Genomic DNA, 20,614 nt, shown 5'->3' on the forward strand with positions numbered 1-20,614 from the left:
ACAGGACTATACGTTTTCTGCCCCGCCCCCTTTCCGCTGCTCCGCTCAACCAATCAAGCTGGACTATGCGTTCTTCTCCCCGCACTAAACCCGGCCCCCTGCGCCATAAAGGGGCGGTGCCTGAAATATGAGGTAATTGGGTAAACAGTAAAGATGGCGACGTCTGTGGCTGGAGACGGCTGTTTTATTCTAAATGGGACTGTTTTGGAGCCCCAAATTAAAAAAATGACCGACCTGCCCGCTGAACTGCTCGAACACATTTTGTGCTTCCCCGTCCTGAAACACGTGGACATTTGCAACGTTTCCCGCACTTGCAAGCGGCTACACGACGTCTGCCACGGAAGGGGGAAGGTCTGGGGACACCAGTACAAACTCAGGTGCTGTGTTTTTTGTTTTTGTTTTGGTTTTTGTTTTGTTTTGTTTTTTTGCATCCTACGTTTTCGAAGTTGCGTCTTTTGCTGTTGTGTCCGTCATCGGAAACTGCGTCTCTCTGTCAGTTTGTGCGCTTTCTTCCGCTTGAGTAATCAAAATCGGTTACGTGGCCAGGCAAAGATTGGTCAAACGGTTGACATTGCGCTGCTGCACTGATTTGCAAGTCATGCCAGGTCAGCGATATGTAATCCGTTTAAGAAGGCTGGAAATCTCAGAAAATCTATTTCGCGTAGCGAGACAAACCGTTTTTCCTAAAATTTACCTGAGAATGAAGTAGTGTGACCTTGGATGATGCAGTTAAGCTTGTGGAAGCCTACCTCCTGACTACTTGGCCGTTGAGTGCCGCTTTGCTCCTCTGGCTGCTTTCCCCTTTATAGAGAGAATGCCTGGAGTCGGAGTTGGGTTATGATTTCCTCTGCCACTACGCCATACAGCCAGCAACCCTCTCCTAAGTAGTGTTGACATAACAAGAGTTTAACATGTCATTAACTGGTATTTTTAATTGGGTAGTCAAACTGATTCTGGGCATTTTGTAGTTAATGCAATGCAAAATCATCGCGATATATTTTCTTTTCTATTATGCTCAACAGATGGCCAAGATTGCAGAAGTATTACCGTCAGAAGGAGTGTTGTGATTGGCTAAAAGAATACAGAACACGGCATATTGTTGGTATACAGATCAGAAGGACAGTGGAATCGATCTCCAAGAGATTCTTCACAGAAGTTGTAAGTAGTCCATCTATTATTCCAACTCCTTTCCTACGTGAGAATGTATGCCTGCACTTTGCTGACTAATTTACATGACCAAACAGTTTAATGTAATGAACTTGAATTTGATTTGTTTTGTTTTTTTTGCCTCGGTAAGCAGATAGTGATGTACATCTAAAGGGAAATTTCCGATTATCTTGACCATGGTTTCCATATCATCCAGCACTAAGTCTTAATAACATTAACTTGGTCAGTCTTTGTAAAAAAAAAAACAGTTTTTCATTTCTGTTCCTATGGCTATTGTAATGAATGAAAGGTCACGTGTTTAACTTGACCTACTCACGGATGTACGTGCAGTGCGTGTGACGTATACAGGAAGTTAGAAGCGCATGTTATGAAGGTTGTATGTCGGATGAACGCTAGTAAAAGCTACACAGAGTTAAGAACCTACGAAGTCGGCTCGTTCTTGAATTATTCTTATGTCAGTAAGACAAGGCGTCTACGGACATTACATGGTGTCAGAATAGTCTGTGTATCGGAACACGAGCGGTCATGCCGAAGTTTAATCCGCCGAGTGAATTCAAGTTTGACTGCCCCGTTGAATGGCCGGAGTGGAGACAACGGTTTTCGCGCTTCAGGCTCGCGACAAAGCTGGATAAAGACGACGGGGAGATTCAAGTGAGTTCGCTGATTTATGCAATGGGCAGCGAGGCTGAAAAGATATTCAGCTCGTTTGACTTCGCGGCGGAGGGTGATAAAGTGGACTATGATATCGTACTGAAAAAGTTCGATGACTACTTTATTCCCCGCCGTAACATCATACATGAGAGGGCGTGCTTCTATCAACGTAGCCAGCAGCCAGGAGAAACAGTGGAGATGGGTCTAGTGAAGCGGATGAATGAGGTCAGTGGAGTTTTCGGTTCAAGTGGACTGCTGAAAACAGACCCAGTGAAGATAGCTCTGGTGGAGGGTGCCCAGCCATACGCGGTGCATACAGCCAGACGGATACCGCTGCCACTTGTACCACTGGTTAAGAAAGAACTGCAGCGCATGGAAAATGAGGGCATTATTGAAAAAGTGACTCAGCCCACAGAATGGTGCGCCGCTATGGTGCCGGTGCTGAAACCGAACAAGAAAGAGGTTCGCTGCTGCGCTGACCTCAGGAGGCTGAATCGAGCAGTGAAACGTGAGAAATACGTGCTGCCCACTATGGAGGAAATAATGCCAAGGCTCGCAGGGTCAAAGTTCTTCACAACGTTGGATGCAGCAAGTGGGTTTTACCAGATCCCCTTGCATGAAGACAGCAGGGGGCTCACCACTTTCATCACCCCATTTGGGAGGTATGCTTTCTGCCGCCTTCCATTTGGTATAACGAGTGCTCCAGAGATTTTCCAGAGAAAGATGGCGGAAACTCTGACCGGGCTAGAGGGCACAGAGGTGTACATGGATGACATCCTTATACATGGAGAGACTGAGGAAATCCATGACCGGCGCCTAGCAGAGGCGCTGGGGGTCATTGAAACAGCAGGTCTCAAACTGAACCAAGCGAAATGCAAGTTCAAACAGAAACAAGTCCGCTTCCTTGGTCATATCATCAACGAGGCAGGCATCAGACCTGACCCGGACAAAGTGGCCGGAATAGAGAACTTTCCTCAGCCCCAGAACGTGACGGAACTCAAGAGGTTCCTCGGGATGGTGAACTATTTGGCAAAATACGTCCCAGAGCTGTCCACTGTAGGTCAGCCGCTTTATGGACTGCTTAAAGCAACGACAGAGTGGCTGTGGGGACCTGCACAGAACACAGCATTCCAAGACCTTAAAGTAGCACTCGCCACCGCCCCGGTACTCACCTTTTATGACGTCACTAAGGCTACGGTGGTGTCAGCAGATGCCAGCAGCTACGGGCTGGGAGGCGTTCTGCTCCAGCAGCACGGGGAACACTGGAAGCCCGTGGCCTACTGCTCCCGACGGCTGAGTGACGCAGAGACAAGGTACGCACAGATCGAGAAAGAGTGCTTAGCCAGCGTCTGGGCATGTGAAAGGTTCGAGAAGTACTTGTTTGGGCTTGACAATTTCAGACTTGTCACCGATCATAAACCACTAGTGCCTCTCATGAACAGCAAAGACTTGGATAATGTGCCCATTAGGTGCCAGAGACTGTTAATGAGGCTGATGCGTTTCAATGCAGTGGCTGAATACGCACCAGGCAAAACTTTAGCTGTGGCTGATGCACTCTCCAGAGGCCCAGAGCAGCGCTACGGAGATGGTGCTTCTCATGATGATGTTGCAGCGCACATTGATGCCATCGTGTGCCAGGTACCTGCCACACCTCAAAGGATGCAGGAGATAAAACAGAGCACGGATGGGGATCTGCAGCTCCAGACAGTGTTGGGCTTCATCAGACACGGCTGGCCTGAGTATGTCGATAAAGTGCCGGAGACAGTCAGAGACTTTTATCAGGTGAGAGGGGAGTTATCTGAGGTAGATGGTTTAGTCATCAGAGGCAGTCGTATCGTCATTCCCACAGAGATGAGGGAGGTGATCTTAGACAGAATACACAACGGGCACCAGGGGATAGTTAAGTGCAGAGAGAGAGCTAGCCAGTCAGTGTGGTGGCCCAAAATGACAGAGCACATTACAACAAAGATACAGCAATTTCAATTCTGCAGAGAACACAAGAACACACAGAGAAAAGAGCCTTTAATGTCAAGTGAGCTCCCATCCAGACCATGGCAGAAAGTTGGCATAGACCTGTGTGAGTACAAAAAAGCAAAACTACTTGATAGTGTCTGACTATTATTCCAGGTTTTTGGAGATCCTAAATCTACCAACAACTACTAGCAGTCAGGTTGTAGCTAGGCTGAAGGCTACATTTGCACGTTTTGGTATCCCTGAAATTGTAGTTAGTGATAATGGGCCACAGCTAGTTTCAGAAGAGATGAGGAGGTTCAGTGAGGATTATGATTTCATCCATGTGACTTCAAGCCCACACTACCCCCAGAGTAATGGACAGGCAGAGAGGGCTGTTCAGATAGCCAAAAGCATATTAAGGCAGGAAGACCCCCTCCTCGCCCTGTTGACATACAGAGCTACACCCTCTTCTTCCACTGGAGCCAGTCCAGCGGAATTGCTCATGGGTAGGAGACTCAGAACCACCTTACCCACATTGCAGCATAACCTGAAACCGGCCTGGCCTAAAGAGGAACTGATCAAAACCGCTGACGCCGCAGCCAAATCGAGGCAGGCTTTCTACTACAACCGCAGGAACGGCGTGCGGACACTGCGCCCACTGAACTCGGGTGACGCAGTACTCACCAAACTTGATGGACAGAAAACATGGACAATGCCAGCAGTTGTTCACAGTCAGAGCTCCACTCCCAGATCCTACATAGTGGAGACAGCTCAAGGTGAACATTACAGAAGGAACAGGCGCCACCTGTTGGCCACACCCAAAACACTCACCTTTGTCAGCAGGGATCCTGACCATGTCACTCCAGGGGAGAGTGGAAACACGGATGAGTCCCGAGCAGCAGAAATGCCAACTTCCACACCATATGTTACTCGCTCTGGCAGGGTGAGCAAGCCAGCAATCCGGCTGGATTTGTGAGGCGTATGGACTTGTGTACTGTGGGAGATTTTTAATTTTTTGTGAAAAGGGGGGTGATATACAGGTTAAAATTGTTGGCAGTAAATGTTCAGAGAAATGTTTAGAAAATAATCTTAGAGGGGGAGATGTAATGAATGAAAGGTCACGTGTTTAACTTGACCTACTCACGGATGTACGTGCAGTGCGTGTGACGTATACAGGAAGTTAGAAGCGCATGTTATGAAGGTTGTATGTCGGATGAACGCTAGTAAAAGCTACACAGAGTTAAGAACCTACGAAGTCGGCTCGTTCTTGAATTATTCTTATGTCAGTAAGACAAGGCGTCTACGGACATTACAGCTATGTTCTATAGTGTTTTCTTTTACAGAAGTTTGTATAGAACACATCTTGCCATGTGCTTCTTTGAATTGGTTGACCTGGTATGAGAAGTGTGCTTGTGAGAATGAATGGGCTTGGCTTATTCAAACTAACTCGAACATCTATAACGCAGCCTTGCGTTGGCCAGGTGCTGGGAGATAGCTTTGCAGAGATTGAGTCGCTTGGGGCGCCAGAGCACTTCTGTGAAGATGAACTCCTCTTCATACTCAATTCAGACAAGAGGTGAGAACCATGCTTTCCACAGTCTCTACTTTAGCAGAAAACTGTTTGCACACAATACATTTCGCAGTAATTCACAAGTTGGCCATGTTAATCCTCTGAGACCTTTTGTGACTAAAAAATATACTTTTATTCTCTCATCCGTCACTTATTCTTCATTCCATTCCCCAACTATCCTGTTCCTTAGGAAAACCTTGACGCTGAAATACTATGCAAATAAAATCTTATACTTCCTGCGGCAGCAGAAAATCCTACGGAGTTTGAAAACCTTTTTGGAACAGCCACAGGAGCAGCAGTCAGCTCTGCAAGGTAAGGGCTTTAATTTCTATTCACTTATGTTTGTCAACTTGTGGTCAGGCATGATAGTGGGCATGAGATTACACAAAAAGAGAATTTTGGTTTGTCAAATGTTAAGACTGTTCATTATAAAGTTTTCTGGACACTGTGTGACTTCAGTCAGCCAGGATTGACAGGCCACTTCAAATCTAAAATTAAAATGCTATGTTTTATGGTAAACTACGTATTGTCCAGTCATATCTCTTGCTTACTCACTCCTTCTATTCTAGGAGCTGTGCTGGTGGACCAGTATTGTAACCCCTTGGCAGATGTCACCTTGGAAAGTATATCAGCCCAGCTGGATGAGATCACTGAGAAGGTGAAGAAGATGTTGCGAACCAAGAACCCCTCCCACCCCAGCCTGAGGACAACTCAAGGTGGGCCCTTCAACTTCAGCAAAAATGGGTGTGAAAACTTGCCTTGCACACTCCGATGCAAGCACAAATTCATGCCTTTGGCCCAGCCTTATTCATACAACAAATGTGTATTCTACACACACTCATACACTCCCTTGTTTTATGTATAAGGTTAATGCTTACTTTTTGAACTTGTTCTCATAAAATACATTTTTGTATTTACAAAATGTGCCAGCTAGTAAACTTTAAGTCATTTAGCAATGATTTATTGTTGAAGCAAAATGTGAAAATTAGTCATCTCAAGCACTTCCATGACCTCTCTTCCTGTCGTCGTTGGCATCTCTCATGTCCGAGGATCCATTCCAAGAGATTAAGGTGTGTGCTTGAAACAAAGATCGCTTGACAGTCCAAGGTGAGAATAGAACGGAGTGGAACAGCGTGGACAGGGGATAGTAGGGGGTGGACCCGTTCCTGCGGCTCTCTGCTCTTGGTGGATTTTTCGGCGGCGGCACTTTTTTTCCACATGCGTTGAGCCAGCCAGTTCTTAGGGTCGATGTTGAAGGTGATCAGCGTTCTGTTGATACAGTCCTTGTAGCGTTTTTTGGGAGCTTCTCTTTTTCTTTGACCTTCAGTCAGTTCGGAGTATAGCATTTGTTTTGGGAGTCTGTCGTTTGGCATCCTCTGGATGTGGCCAAGCCACCGCAGCTGGTGATGTTCAATTGTCGTCTCGATGGAAAGGAGATCGGCTCTTTCAAGAACTTGATTGTTGGTGACCCGTTCTTGCCAGGAAATTCCCAGAATACTTCTCAGTTTTTGCTGGTGGAAGCATTCTAGTTTATGGATTTGGTACTTGTAGAGGGTCCAGGCTTCAAAACCGTACAGGAGGGTTGAAAGAACCACTGCACGGTAAACCATGAGTTTGGTTGATATCTTGAGCTCACAATCATAGAAAACACGATGAGAAAGTCAGCCAAAGGCAGTGTGGGTAGCTTTCAGTCTATTGGTGATACCGGCCACGGATGGCCGGATATCACCAACATACTTATTCTATAGGTTGGCCATCCATGGCCAACTTATAGAAAAAGTTCAATCCTTTCAGTACCTTGGAAGTATCGTCGAAGAAACGTGCAGTCTAGAACCAGATATCTCTTCCTCTATTGTTAATATTGGATATTTGCACTCTTAACTAGCTTATATTTAGTCAGATTCAAATCATCATGTAATTTTGAGTTCTACCAAGATAAAGAAAGCAAATGAGTGACATTAAAAGTTAGCTAATTGTTATGATAGACTTGATGTAAAATCCTTTCTCAAATGTCAACCAAAAAATGGTAGTAGAAACCTCTGAGATGCCTCCAAGAATATAAAGTAGATGTGGTCAGGTAGGTGGTAAAATTGCGAGACTGCCGTATCAGGGCCATAAGATTCTGGTCATTGCTAAAATCTCATCTTGAGCCTTTTTCAAACATACATTCTGTAACATTGCCAGAATGATTTTTCTGCCGCTTGTGCTTTTCCCTGTTTACACATACAGCTTCTGTCCATAAGATTTACGCATAGTGTTTGTTCACACATGACATGACAGTGCCTTCTGTCTTGTTCCTTTCTCATGATAGGATAGTTTTTGATATAATTAATTGCAACATCTGTAACTCTAATGTTGTAATAAATCATTATTTTGGCAATTTTTGTCCATATAACTGTTCTACACAGCTGCCTGTTGATTTCATCCTCCACTTGGCAGGTGTGAATCTGAACAGTAATGCCACACAAGATTCAATGTAAACTGCCCTGCTAATTTGTGAATGAATTCCATGTTGTGTCCATCATGTAGGTGACTGCCTCGCTGTAGAGGACTTTGAGCTCCAGAGACAGGTGGTGTGTGCCCTTAACTCTGTCTTATACGAGCAACTTCAATACAAAGGCAATGAGTTTGACTACTACAACCCTCTGAACTCTTACATTCACCAGGTACGTTTCTCACAGGCAACACAACTTATGTCACATCGCAAGATTTGTCATTGCCAAATTATTACACATTCCTCAGCCTTGGATTACTCAAACCATAACTATGGACTCCTGATTTTTGTGTTTTAGGTGCTTCTACGCTGTACGGGTATTCCTATAAGCCTCGCTATCCTCTACATGACACTGGCACGGAATCTGGGAGTTCAGCTGGAGCCTGTTAACTTCCCCAATCACTTCCTGCTGCGCTGGTGCCAGAAACTGAGAGGGTATGGTCTATAAAGAAAGCATTTGAAGTCTCTCCCATTGCAGCTTTGAAGCAGAGGGTTTTACTCATGAAGCACGTTCAGTCTGAGAACGTTGGGCATCATGTAGGTGTGAAAGCCGAGCCTGAAACATTGAAATGCCGAATGTTTAACTGGCCACAAAATATATAAAAACTGTCAGTCAGTTACGCTACCCAATTGATTTCTCGTTTTTTAATTGCATCCTCTCTCCCTTGACTGCCCTCCAGGCCCACATATCCTCCTTTAATTTGTAGTGAAGTTTTGTAAAGGGTATAATGCATGACTTTATAAATTAAATGAATTTCATTTATATGATATTTGAATCAACCTCTCTGCAGGACTGAGGACATCTACGACTTTGTCTACATCGACGCTTTTGGTAAAGGCAAGCAGCTGACAGCCAAGGAGTGTGAGTATCTTATTGGCCAACAGGTGACAGCGGATTACTACAGTGCCATCAGCACTACTGAGGTGCTGCTCAGGATGGTGGGAAACCTGCTGAATATTGGCAAGCGAGGGTAAGGGATGTGGTCCATTAAACATGCAATAGTGCTATAATATTTGCTTTTGTGTAGGTGGCTGGATGATTGTTGAGGCTGGGTTTGTGATGATGGATGGATAAGGTAGACGTTTTGTCCCATGATAAATGCTTCTCATATTAATTTGGACATTATGACAGCTGGTAAACCTTTATCCCTTTTCTTCAGGGATGCTATGGCATATCCATCCTCAAAGATAATCAAAGGCAACAATGATTTAAATTATCGAATACTCTAAACCAGACCAGGGAAAGCCCAGAAACATTTAAAGGAGTGTCCTGAAAAATTAAATGATTCAGTTTTGATGGATACTTGTGTGCAACTCTTATCTGTAATTGGCTATTTGATTTCCCGACAGGCAGGCCCCAGACTGAGAATAGATAAAATGTACTCATCTACATTAGGTCTTCGAACAGACTTGACTCCGGGCTGCTGTCTTTGTCCTCTATTGTATAGTCTCTTTACACACGACTGTGTTGCCAAATATGACAACAAAAATATTAAATTTGCGGATGACACCACAGTGATTGGACTAATAAGCAACAGTGATGAGAAGGTCTATAGGAGGGAAGTGGAAGATTAAACCGTATGGTGCCATGACAACCTCTCTAAATTTCAATAAGACAAAAGAACCATTGTTGACTTTAGAAAGGTCAGAGGAAATCACATTCCCATTTCCATCAATGGGTCATCTGTCGAAATTGTGGACAGTTTTGGATTTCTCGGTTTACACACCACAGACACCCTCACATGGTCTCTCAACACCAATTGCCTCCTCAGGAAGGCACAGCAGAGACTGTATTTTCTGAGGTGTCTCAGGAAATTGGCATGAGTACCAAAACTCATGAACTTTTATCGCAGTACCATGGAGAGTGTCTTGACAGGCTGTATCACACAGTGTGGTTTGGAAACCTGACTGCTCAGGACTGCAGACTGCTGCAAAGGACTGTAAAGACAGCAGCAAAAATCACTGACCAGGAACTACCAAAACTTCATAATATTCACACCGCACGCTGCAAAAGGAAAGCACAAAACATCATTCAGAACATCAGCCATCCCACTCATGTTCCGTTCTCACTCCTTCCTTCTAAAAAACATTAGCGGAGCATCAAATCACACACCACCCGTCTCATTAATAGTTTCTTTCCACAGGCAGTCAGGTTGCTGAATAGCTGACACACCCATATGAACCTCACATTGTTGTGTTATCGTGTACTTTTCTAGATTATGTACTATATAATGTATGAATTCTGTGTACATAGTCGATGTAGGTGTAGTGTAGGGATGATGTGTCCTTTGTGTTAAGGCAGACAGAGCCAAATCATAACAATTTCATTGTATTCCAATACTCATGATAATACTAAAGTTGTACTTGAAGTGGATGAGGTTTTAGCAGTATTTGTTTGACTACATTACCATAACATTATTTCTTACAGAGAGGGCAATGAGAAATCCTACCAGCTTCTGAGAGACTCTCTGGACCTCTACCTCACTATAAACCCCGACAACGTCCAGTACTTGCTGCTGCAGGCTCGCCTCTACTTCCACCTGGGCATCTGGCCAGAAAAGGTCAAAGGACAAGATCTTTCTTGTATCCATCATTCCAAAATTCCATCAGAATCAGAATACTTTATTCAACCCTGAAGGGAAATTGGGTATGCTGGCAGATGTGCCTTTTAAGCCCAACTACATTAAAGTTGTTTTTTTTTTTTTTTTTTTTTAAGTAAAAACCTGCGTGGAATTCATAAGATTTACATGTTTCTCTCCTATTCAAGAGGTCATATAACAGAATGGTGTTTCTGAAATATTCAGCACTATAGAGGAGTAGATAGCCCATTAATAACCCAACACTATTAAGGCTAATGTTTATCCAAGGTTAAATGTTAATGAACCTCCTGATGTTTAGCAGGTTATTGGATATAGCCGCAAGAAAAATCTGGTGTAAATGTACATGTAATTTAGCAAGTTGGATATTAAATGTAACATGATCTACGCAGGGCCAACTAAAAGGCATGATAAATAAAATGAGATTAAAGTGATTGAAAGAATATATACCAGGTGTAGAGCAGCAGTGACACCAGCCACCACTGCAGAATACTAAATGTGAAAGGTGTGCGTTTAGGAAGTCGGCTGCAAACTGGATGTAGGAGTGGTTACTGCTGGTTGGTATCCATAGCTGTAAGCAGCTTTTGGTAATCAACAGCTAAGCTATTTGTGTGTCTGCATGCGGTGAAACCGTGACCAGAGTTTAACCAGGGATGGAAGTGCACAAGTAGCCTGATACATACCATTTTGGTGTTTTGAGTTCAGTGTTTCATAAACACCTGTCATAGTGGGAGCCACACAAAACAGTCATTCAAATAATGGGTTAATAAAGCCATTTTCAGGTTCCTAATGTGTTTCTCTCTCGCTGGTCAAACCGCTCATGTGCTCTGTCTGCAGCAGATTTCCTAACCATACCCCACCTCCACCATACAAACATGAAAATAAATACAAACATATGTATCCACCCAAATGCATTAATACAATAATCTATTTGAAGTTTATTTCCACGGGCTGTCATTCAGATGAACACTTAACACTGTCAAATCCAGCCATACTGTATATACTGTACTGTACATTGTACATATACTGGTACGCTCTGTCATATTCATCTATCTCAGGCATGTATGTAAGTAACCTGCTAACATCTATTTCAGCATCTCTGATATATTCTCTGGACCATTGTACTTAGTCATCTCTTATTTCGCCTGTATATAGTCAATCCTTGTGTATATATACTTAGAGATTGTTGCGTTGTAGTATTGTTATTCTGTGTTAAGTACACCGAGAGAGCCACGAAACCGGAGTCAAATTCCATCTACATGGCCAATAAATATGACTGTGATTCTGGATAAGCTATTTGAAATCTATAATCCTGATTACTTAATATCAACAACTAAACAGGTACGCTGTGAATGAAGACAACACACAGTACAGGTGTGGCGCTACGATTAATCGCGAAGACGAACCAAGTATGCGTACAACCGGAAAAAAATATGTAGTTGTAAGACAAAAAAATGTGCAAAACATAGTACAAAAGCGTCATGCACACTGAAATGCTCCCAAAAATTATTTAATTTCTTTTAACTCAGCAATGTTTCAATCTATCAGATCTTCCTTTTTAACTTGACATTTTCTCCCTTCATCTCAGGTGCTGGACATCCTGCAGCACATCCAGGCATTGGACCCCTCTCAGCACGGTGCCGTGGGCTACCTGGTGCAGCACACGCTGGAGCACATTCAGCACAAAAAGCATCCCATGGAGCCCGAGATGAAGAGGCGCAGCTCTCCGGAGCACCTGGGGGTGCAGTATTCAGTTGGCCTCATCATGAAACACAAGAGGTGGGTCACACTTCGGTTATGGCGTAGGGTGTCAGATGGACTTCAGCCAGTTTAGTTTGTACCAGGAAGGATAAGCTGCATTCTGTTGTAAATGGCTTTCTATAGGTCGTCGTCTTTCCATTTGTTTGGGGGGGGAAATCCCCAAAGTGCCGGGATTAAATATTGTTCCTTTTTCTCCCGCCTGCAAACGGTATAACATGCGAGCATCCAGAGAGAAGTGTATCCCATAATGAAATGCCTTCACAGATTTATTGATGACAGAGTTTTAGGACTCAGATGTGAGATGACTGTATATGCATAATTTCCAGATTAAATAGTTTTGAAATTTGATGATGATGATGATAATGCCATTCTGCTGTCAATTTTTCTTCCTCATAAAATTAATTAAATTTTTTGAGCAGTTGAAAGTGCTGGCAAATTGTCTGTATGACTAATATTGGCATAGATGGATTGGGATTTGGCCCTAGCTGAGCAATTTATGTTTGAGTCTGGCGCAGGACAATTGTGGCATGTTGTCTTTCAGACCTATCCAGTCAGAATTTAGGCTGAAGCTCACCAATACATTGCGTTTAAATAAAATGAGGTTGCGTAGGTCATTCATAGGTACTTTAACACCCACCCTGTGCTGTAGCCATCTAACCGTCCATGTGCATTGCAGTTCCGACCACTCTTCATTCATTCATTCATTCATTCATTCATTCATTCATTCATTCATCCTTTGTACCTGCTTCTTCCAAGTTCGGCGAGCTGGATCCTATCCCAGTAGAAGTTCAGCAGAAAGCAGGGAGACAACCTGAATATGTCAACCATTTCATCACCACAGGGTCCTCACAAAATCAACTGTACACCACTCACACCTAAAAGCAATTTAGAATCTCGAACTCCCCACAACATGCATGTTTTTGGATTGGGAGAAGAAAATGGCATGCCCAGAGAAAGGCCACATGACTATTCGAAGGGCATGCAAACTCGAGGTTGAAATATTGAACCATTTTTACTGTGTAAACCACTAAGCCACCATGCAGTCTCTAACGTCTGTTTTGTGAATTATGATTTACTGGATCTTCCTGCTTTACTAAACCCTAACATTTCTCCGTCCCTCTGTACCTGTTGTTTTGGCTAAGTGGACATGATTGCACTGGAGCCTTAATGTTTAAATTGGCTTCCAGGCAGCCACCCAAACAAAAGCCATTCACCCTTGTAACACCCTTGTCTTTCCATTTACTAATAATAATCATTCTAAATGCTCTAAGTAGGTCATGTTGTTGTTGTGAAGAAATGTTGCCATGAACTAGCCTAGAACCATAAGCAGTATGGAGAAACCAGCTAGCTTGGTAGGTGTAAATTATTCAGTAATAACTGTCAAGTTATTTAGGGGAATTTGCTTCAGCTCCTGCCCAAACTTGGAAAAAGGCCTTAGCCAACCACAGGGAATGGATGGCACAACTCAAACAGCAATCTTCTTTAGTGTTGTTTTAATTGAATTATTTAAACTTTCAAGCTTTTTGATGATTGCGTTGTTAGATTGAAAACCTTTACAATACAAAAAGAGAGGACAAAAAATAATCCTTGCCATTACTGCTAATTCCATTCCACAAGTGCAGAAAAATAAACCTCATTTTTTACCTGATCATTCTTTTTAAGGTTATGAACAAAATGAATTTCACTCATATTCTACATCCTTTGCCAAATTAAATCGATATACTATAACCATACACATTGAACTTAATTGCACAAAACATGGCTAACCTCAAGCTAACTGAACTACACTTGAGATAAACTACATAGCAGGGCAATCTGAGTGATTAGCTAACCGTTTTAACATTAGCCTAATACCAGAATGCTAACCAGCAATGAATTCTAACGACAAAAAGGATGAATTAGCCCACCAGTGGCAACCCTGAAGATGGCCAGCAAGGTAAAGCTCTCCCCACTCCAGTTTTGATTTAATTTTGGCTAGTTGGCTCTCAATTAGTATGCATCTGCAGCTCACGCCACACGCTCTGTCTCTCCTGCTGTGAGCTCCTTTTATGTTTCTTCTTTTCTTTGTGAATGATTTTTTTTTCTTCATGACCTATGCACGACAACCGCCAAACTCAACTTCCTTCCGTGTCAAAATAAAAGCTGCTGTTCATTTAGGATCTGGTAGCACAATAACTAATCTCTAATAACTAGCTGTGGCATAAATATCGACTTACGAGGAACGTGTGCTACAACTAGGCTTAGTTTGTACTTGCACACAGCTGGTGTGTGATGCTGCACCTCATGGCAGGCAGCACATGGGTTGTGCACAGGTGTGTCTTTTGGACCAGATGGGCCGCTCCCAATTCACCCTGCCTTCAATGAAGTACTCTACCTACTGCTGTAGGTGTATCTGAGCAAGCAAAGAGGAAAGCCTATTTACACCACGTGTCAAATCCGGCCCTTCACAAATTCAGATCCAGCCTGCCTATCAGTTAGGTTCTCATTAAGTTTTGGCCCACAGGATGTCCGGGTAGCATAGTGGTCTATTCTGTTGCCTACCAACATGGGTATCGCTGGTTCAAATCCCCGTGTTACCTCTGGCTACAGACAGAATTGGCCGTGTCTGCAGGTGGGAAGCCAGATGTAGGTATGTGTCCTCGTTCCTGCACCAGCGCCTCCTCTGGGCGGTCAGGGTGACTGTTCGGGGGGGGTGAATAGCGTGATCCTCCCACACGCTACTTCCCCCTGGCAAAACTCCTCACTGTCAGGTGAAAAGAAGTGGCTGGTGACTCCACTTGTATCAGAGGAGGCATGTGGTAGTCTGCAGCCCTCCCCGGATCAGCAGAGGGGATGGAGCAGCAACCAGGATGGTTCGGAAGAGTTGGGTAATTGGCCGGACACAATAGGAGAGAAAAGGGGGGGGGGTTCTTTTTTTTGGCCCACCTAGTTGTAGCTGTGGTCTGCATAGCGACGCACGCCAAACCAAACAGACGGGCGCGCCTCCATTGCACCCTTGCCGAGCTTGAGGTTGAAAAGTGGATATGTGACTTGGCCTTTATGTGTGACATAATGGAGCATCTCAACAACCTGGATATGAAACTGCAGGGACACAAACAGCTGATCACGGATATGCATGACGAAGTGAAAGCCTTACGAACAAAACTGCATTTGTGGGAAATCCAAATGCGGCAGGGAAATTATGTCCACTTTCCTATCTGTCAGTCAGAGGCAAACATGTTCGCCACTGCTTTCCCAAGAGAGCGATGCATGGAAAAACTGAAGACACTCAAGGCAGTATTCGGTTAGAGATTTGCCAACTTTGAGACTCAGAAATTCAGGTTTGAGCTTTTAACAAATCCATTTGCAGATGATGCGGACGGCGCTCCAGAGCACTTACAGTCAGTGCAGTGGCGCACTGAAGGCCAAGTTTGACTGAGTTGGGGCGGGCGAGTTCGCACCATTCATCCCAAACACGATGCCACTGCTCTGTGCCCTGACCATGTCCTGAGCACTTATTTGTGTGAGTAAATGGTTGTCTGTGCCCTGTGATGGCCTGACGGCCTGTCCAGGGTGTCTCCCCACCTGCCGCCCGGTGACTGCTGGGATAGGCTCCAGCATCCCCGTGACCCTGAGAGCAGGATAAATGGTTTGGGTAATGAATGGATGGATGGAAATGTTCTCTGAGATGAAGACCAACAAATCCTCTCACAGATCCCGCCTCGCAGACAAACATCTTACCCCCATTCTGAACGTGGCTGCAGCTCAGGATGTAGCTGAGAATTGATGAGCTTGCATCCGAGGAAAAATGTCAGGTGGCTGGAAATAGGCCAATCTGTGTGGCCCAATAGCATGCTGACATCGGTGCAGCACATCAGTCTGTGAAATAGGCTGCATGTGAGCTTTGCTTGACTGCAAAGTTTATTTGTAGTTTTTAGGGTTTTATGTGCAGCTGGTTGCTTGCCAGAAGGCCAGGCTGTATGGGACATGTAAACTACATGATCAAAGATATTTTCATTTTAATTTTGTCCCACACAATGTCCCACACAACTACTGCGTTGTCATATTGAGGCCTGTGAAACAGGTTGGCTGTATGGTGGCCTACTTGTAAAAATGTAATCAGAATGCATTATTTTGCTGGACTAAATGCGATGGTGGCCCAGTACCTTTTTTTTTGTTGAATTTTTTAGGGATTTATGTGGGCCAAATTGTACACGAGAAGACTATATGGAACATGCAACAATATAATCAAGATATTTTTATGTTTTCAATTTAATAAAAGTAGGTCAAACTATACATGTCTGGCCCTTGATGTAGTTCTCATTTCCCAGTATGGCCCTTAGTGAAACTGAGTTTGACGCCTCTAATTTATACCACAGCACCAGTGCTAACTCAGCTGGCAGAAATTGTACAGAAAAATATTTGTTCATGACCTGGTTTTCAGGATGAAAACAAAATGACCAACAAAAAAAAATCACCTTTGGTAGGCAGGCAGGATCTGGTTTTTTGTCTTTTTTTTGTTTTTTTTTGTTTGGATATATAAATCAGACTAGTAAGCCAGCGTGTTTGTCTTGACAAAAACTAAAGCAAAATGTTAGTGAACCGGGCGTCCGGAGGGCGTGGCGGTCTATTCCGTTGCCTACCAACACAGGTATCGGCGGTCGAATCCCCGTGTTACCTCCGGCTTGGTCGGCGTTCCTACAGACACAATTGGCCGTGTCTGCGGGTGGGAAGCGGGGTGTCCTGCTTGCTTCACTAGAGCGCCTCCTCTGGTCGGTCAGGGCACCTGTTCGGGGGTGGGGACTGGGGGGAATAGCGCGTGATCATCCCACGTGCTATGTGCCCCTGGTGAAACTCCTCACTGTCAGGTGAAAAGAAGCGGCTGGCGACTCCACATGTATCGGAGGAGGCATGTGGTCGTCTGCAGCCCTCCCCGGATCGGCAGAGGGGGTGGAGCAGCAACCGGGACAGCTCGGAAGAGTGGGGTAATTGGCCATGTATGATTTGGGAGGAAAAAAAAAAGGGGGGGGGTTAGTGAACTGATTAGACCACATCAAAATTCACCCTTTCTGATGGGGGGTGGGGGGGCATTTCCTATAGTTGGTTCCTAGTTTCCTAGATCCTTAGTCTTTGTTCACAAAGGTGAGTTTTGATTTGGGCATCGTCTCGTTTTCTTAAGTGTTTATATTGATGTGCACACTTTCATGTGCAATTTAACAGGGAAAAATCACTTTGTTAATGATGTACTGTTGAGACGGTTGGTGCTCGGAAGGGGATAGATGACTTAGTTCTGGGTTTGTTTTTATGTTTGTTTTGCATAATAAACTGAACCAGAACACCGGTGTGTCCCAAGCTATGTCACTCACTGTAAAATGTAAGCCTCTTCTCAAGTTCGTCACTCTTCAAACTGTTTTCTGTCCTCCTGGGTAATGTCTGTTCCCCCTCTCTCCTCTCATCAAGGTCGGGTTACAATTGCGTCATTTACGGCTGGGACCCCAAGTGCACTATGAGCCAGGAATGGATCACCACCATGAGGGTCCCACAGCTCCCCAACGGTGACAACCAGCCCTTCTACAACGTCCTGGTCCAGGACGGCACCTGCCGCTATGCTGCACAGGGTAGGGATGAAGTGTAACATCCCCACTCACACACCTGTTTCAGCATCAAAGAAGGTTGAATCAGTTCATCTGGATACAATGTTTATTGACATGTGTTTCATCACTCATCTAAGTGACATCTGAAGAGGTCACTTAGATGAGTATCTATATTGTATCTATATTGTGATTGATTTTAAAGTTCTCATGTTCACCCACAAAACTGGTCTACTGTCATTGTAGCCAGAATTTGAAACACCCAGTTAGATTAGAGGCTTAATTTAACTCGATGAAACGTGGAGGAACTGTGACGTACAACACATGCATGGTACAGTTTCCTGTCCAGTTTGTCTGGTTTTCTGTCACTGGGGTTCTCAAGCTTTTGATACAGGTCATCCCAGTAGGTCCCTGAGAGTTCATGAGTTGATTTATGAAATCTGGGAGAAAATGCTTCTCTATATAAACATTGCCATGTTTTGTAATTTTTAGGAAAGATTTTTTTTTTAATCTAGAAAATGAGTTTTTTGCCGCCTTAAGGCCTCTAAACAATCAAAGGGTAGAAATTAAAGTGCAGAAAATAATGCCTACGAGAGAAAAATATGTTTGATTCTTGGCATAAATCCATTTATTGCAGCAACAAACCCGTCAACATGAGAAGTCATCACATTGTACTTCCAGTTCCCCTTGAGGGCACCAGAAACAGTCAATGGTTTGATGCAATCCAAACCAGAAAATGAAAAAAACACACCTGTTAGTACCAGACAGCATGGTGTCATACAGATACTAGAAGCCATGGGTGTGAATTAGATCAGTCATGAAAACAAATGTTTGCATGCTGTGTTCATCATGATGCAGAGCATGATGCTCCACACGTTGCACCACAGGTCAATGGCTGAACTTTGGCACCGAGTAAAACAGTTTTCCACTGCTCTCATCCCTAAATCTCAAACCGCAAGGTTGTTTCTGCTGGGATCAGATTACTTTGGAGGACCCTTCCGCATTGATGCTCAATTGTGAGATTTCTGGGCTACAACAGCAGCGGGGAGCAAGGGACTCTGTAAAAGTAAATGGCTCCTTCACACCCGATTTTATATGGGCAGGTGGAGAAAAGACCGAAAAAGTTCTGCACACACTTCTCCCATTGTTAACTAGTGCTTGTTAAAATGTGTTATTCCAAAAACAATGTTTTAGTTTCATCCCACTTTATAGTTTTGAAAAGAATAATCTTGTTAGGGATATCCAGGTGGCATGGCGGTCTATTCCGTTGCCTACCAACACGGGGATCGCCGGTTCGAATCCCTGCTCTGGCTTGGTCAGGCGTCCCTACAGACACAATTGGCTGTGTCTGTGGGTGGGAACCCAGATGTGGGTACATGTCCTGGTCGCTGCACTAGTCCCTCCATTGGTCGGTTGGGGCGCCTGTTCGGGGGGGGAGGAACTGGGGGGAATAGCGTGATCCTCCCACGCGCTACGTCCCCCTGGCGAAACTCCTCACTGTCAGGTGAAAAGAAGTGGCTGGCGATTCCACATGTATCGGAGGAGGCATGTGGTAGTCTGCAGCCCTCCTCGGATCGGTAGAAGGGGTGGAGCAGTGACCGGGAAGGCTCAGAAGAATGGGGTAATTGGTCAAGTACAATTGGGAAAAAGTTGGGGGGGGGGGGCAGCGTCAAATGTTAACCATCTTTACTTTTTCTACCTCAGAAAACCTAGAGCCCCACTCAGCTCCCCTGGAGATTGGCCATCCGGAGGTGGGCCGCTACTTCTCAGAGTTCTCTGACACTCACTATGTTGCCAACGAGGAGCTGCAGATGTGTTACCCTGAGGACATGGCAGAGACGCTGGGCACGGTCCGGCAGCTTTACCACAGACTGGCGCCCGCCACTAGCAACCAAAGCCAGAGTAGCGCTATGGAGCAAAACCACGACCAAGCCACAGCGATGTAGCCAAGCATGTATTTCCGATTAATCCCACGCCCACCCCACCTGCGCCCAGGCTGAATTTCATCCTCTCACACCCATTCTCAGTTCACAGCCAAGCTTGCTGATGCCTTCACTTCAGATTAAGACTTGGTCATGTTTACAAATTCACATCTGCAATAATGAGGTTGTAATGATAACTTGATCTTGTCAGAATAATTCTGGAAAATTATGAAAGTGTTACAAGAAATGATGCAGTAGCTCATGTGGCTTCAGCGTCACTCAGCTTTGATACGAGCAGAGTTTAGAACAAGGATGAAGACCAGATGATTTGAAGCGAACACTAAGGGGAAGGAGTAAATTTGGGATTGGTAGCCTGGCAAATCTAACTTTACCCCACCCACCCCGTCAAGACAAGAAGCCACTCTCCTATAACCACTCACAGTTCCAGTGCCACAGAGACTAACACGCACATAATGCAGACTTCATTCAGAAATGCTCTTCACTTAACTCATCTCTCAAATCACATCTTTCAATCAAGTTTCATGCACTTGTGAAAGTCTAACTTTCACCTTTGTAGAATGTTGTGTTATTTTTTTTCTGTACATTTACAAGTCAAACATTTTAGAATTTAAGGGCTCATCGGTGTGTTGGGCTGCCTATTTAAAAAACAAAAACAAAACAAGAATGGACAAGGAGAAGGAGCAACTTGAAACAGGAATGACAACTTTTGGTAAACGAGGAAATGAGTGATGGAAATAAAACTTTTCAAGTAGCTTTGTTTCTGTCTGACTTACCATGTGAGCCTCACATGATCAGGGATAAACTAAATGGATACGGGAGTGGACCGTGTCGTATTCATATCTGGGTACCAAATAAGTTATTATCCTCTCATGACACGCGTAAGGACAAACAAAAAACCTAATGGAAGA

The 20,614-nt window shown here is 44.3% G+C and overlaps 2 protein-coding genes across 3 annotated transcripts in view; one reads left to right on the forward strand and one right to left on the reverse strand.

Annotated features, from left to right (window-relative positions):
* Nucleotides 1-298, reverse strand: part of nf2a (NF2, moesin-ezrin-radixin like (MERLIN) tumor suppressor a) — a 40,801-nt gene extending 40,503 nt beyond the window's left edge. Inside the window, exon 1 of the transcript XR_008809832.1 lies at nucleotides 235-298. The gene's annotated coding sequence lies outside the window, so the exon portion shown is untranslated. The remainder of the gene's footprint in view (nucleotides 1-234) is intronic.
* On the forward strand, nucleotides 144-20,448 carry fbxo21 (F-box protein 21). 2 transcript variants are annotated; one of them, XM_056274489.1, is made up of 12 exons: nucleotides 144-377; nucleotides 1,023-1,158; nucleotides 5,238-5,347; nucleotides 5,532-5,653; nucleotides 5,911-6,057; nucleotides 7,871-8,007; nucleotides 8,134-8,270; nucleotides 8,627-8,806; nucleotides 10,264-10,396; nucleotides 12,021-12,211; nucleotides 17,633-17,790; nucleotides 19,468-20,448. In XM_056274489.1, the coding sequence occupies exons 1-12, from the start codon at nucleotides 154-156 to the stop codon at nucleotides 19,707-19,709; spliced, it is 1,917 nt and encodes a 638-aa protein (XP_056130464.1). In that variant the 5' UTR covers nucleotides 144-153; the 3' UTR covers nucleotides 19,710-20,448. The 2 variants fall into 2 exon arrangements, with proteins under 2 accessions (XP_056130464.1, XP_056130472.1); XM_056274497.1 differs by having other exon boundaries at nucleotides 5,253-5,347.
* Nucleotides 20,449-20,614: the final 166 nt, after the last annotated feature.

This window comes from Lampris incognitus, chromosome 1, assembly GCF_029633865.1.
Source record: "Lampris incognitus isolate fLamInc1 chromosome 1, fLamInc1.hap2, whole genome shotgun sequence".
Classification (NCBI taxonomy): domain Eukaryota; kingdom Metazoa; phylum Chordata; class Actinopteri; order Lampriformes; family Lampridae; genus Lampris; species Lampris incognitus.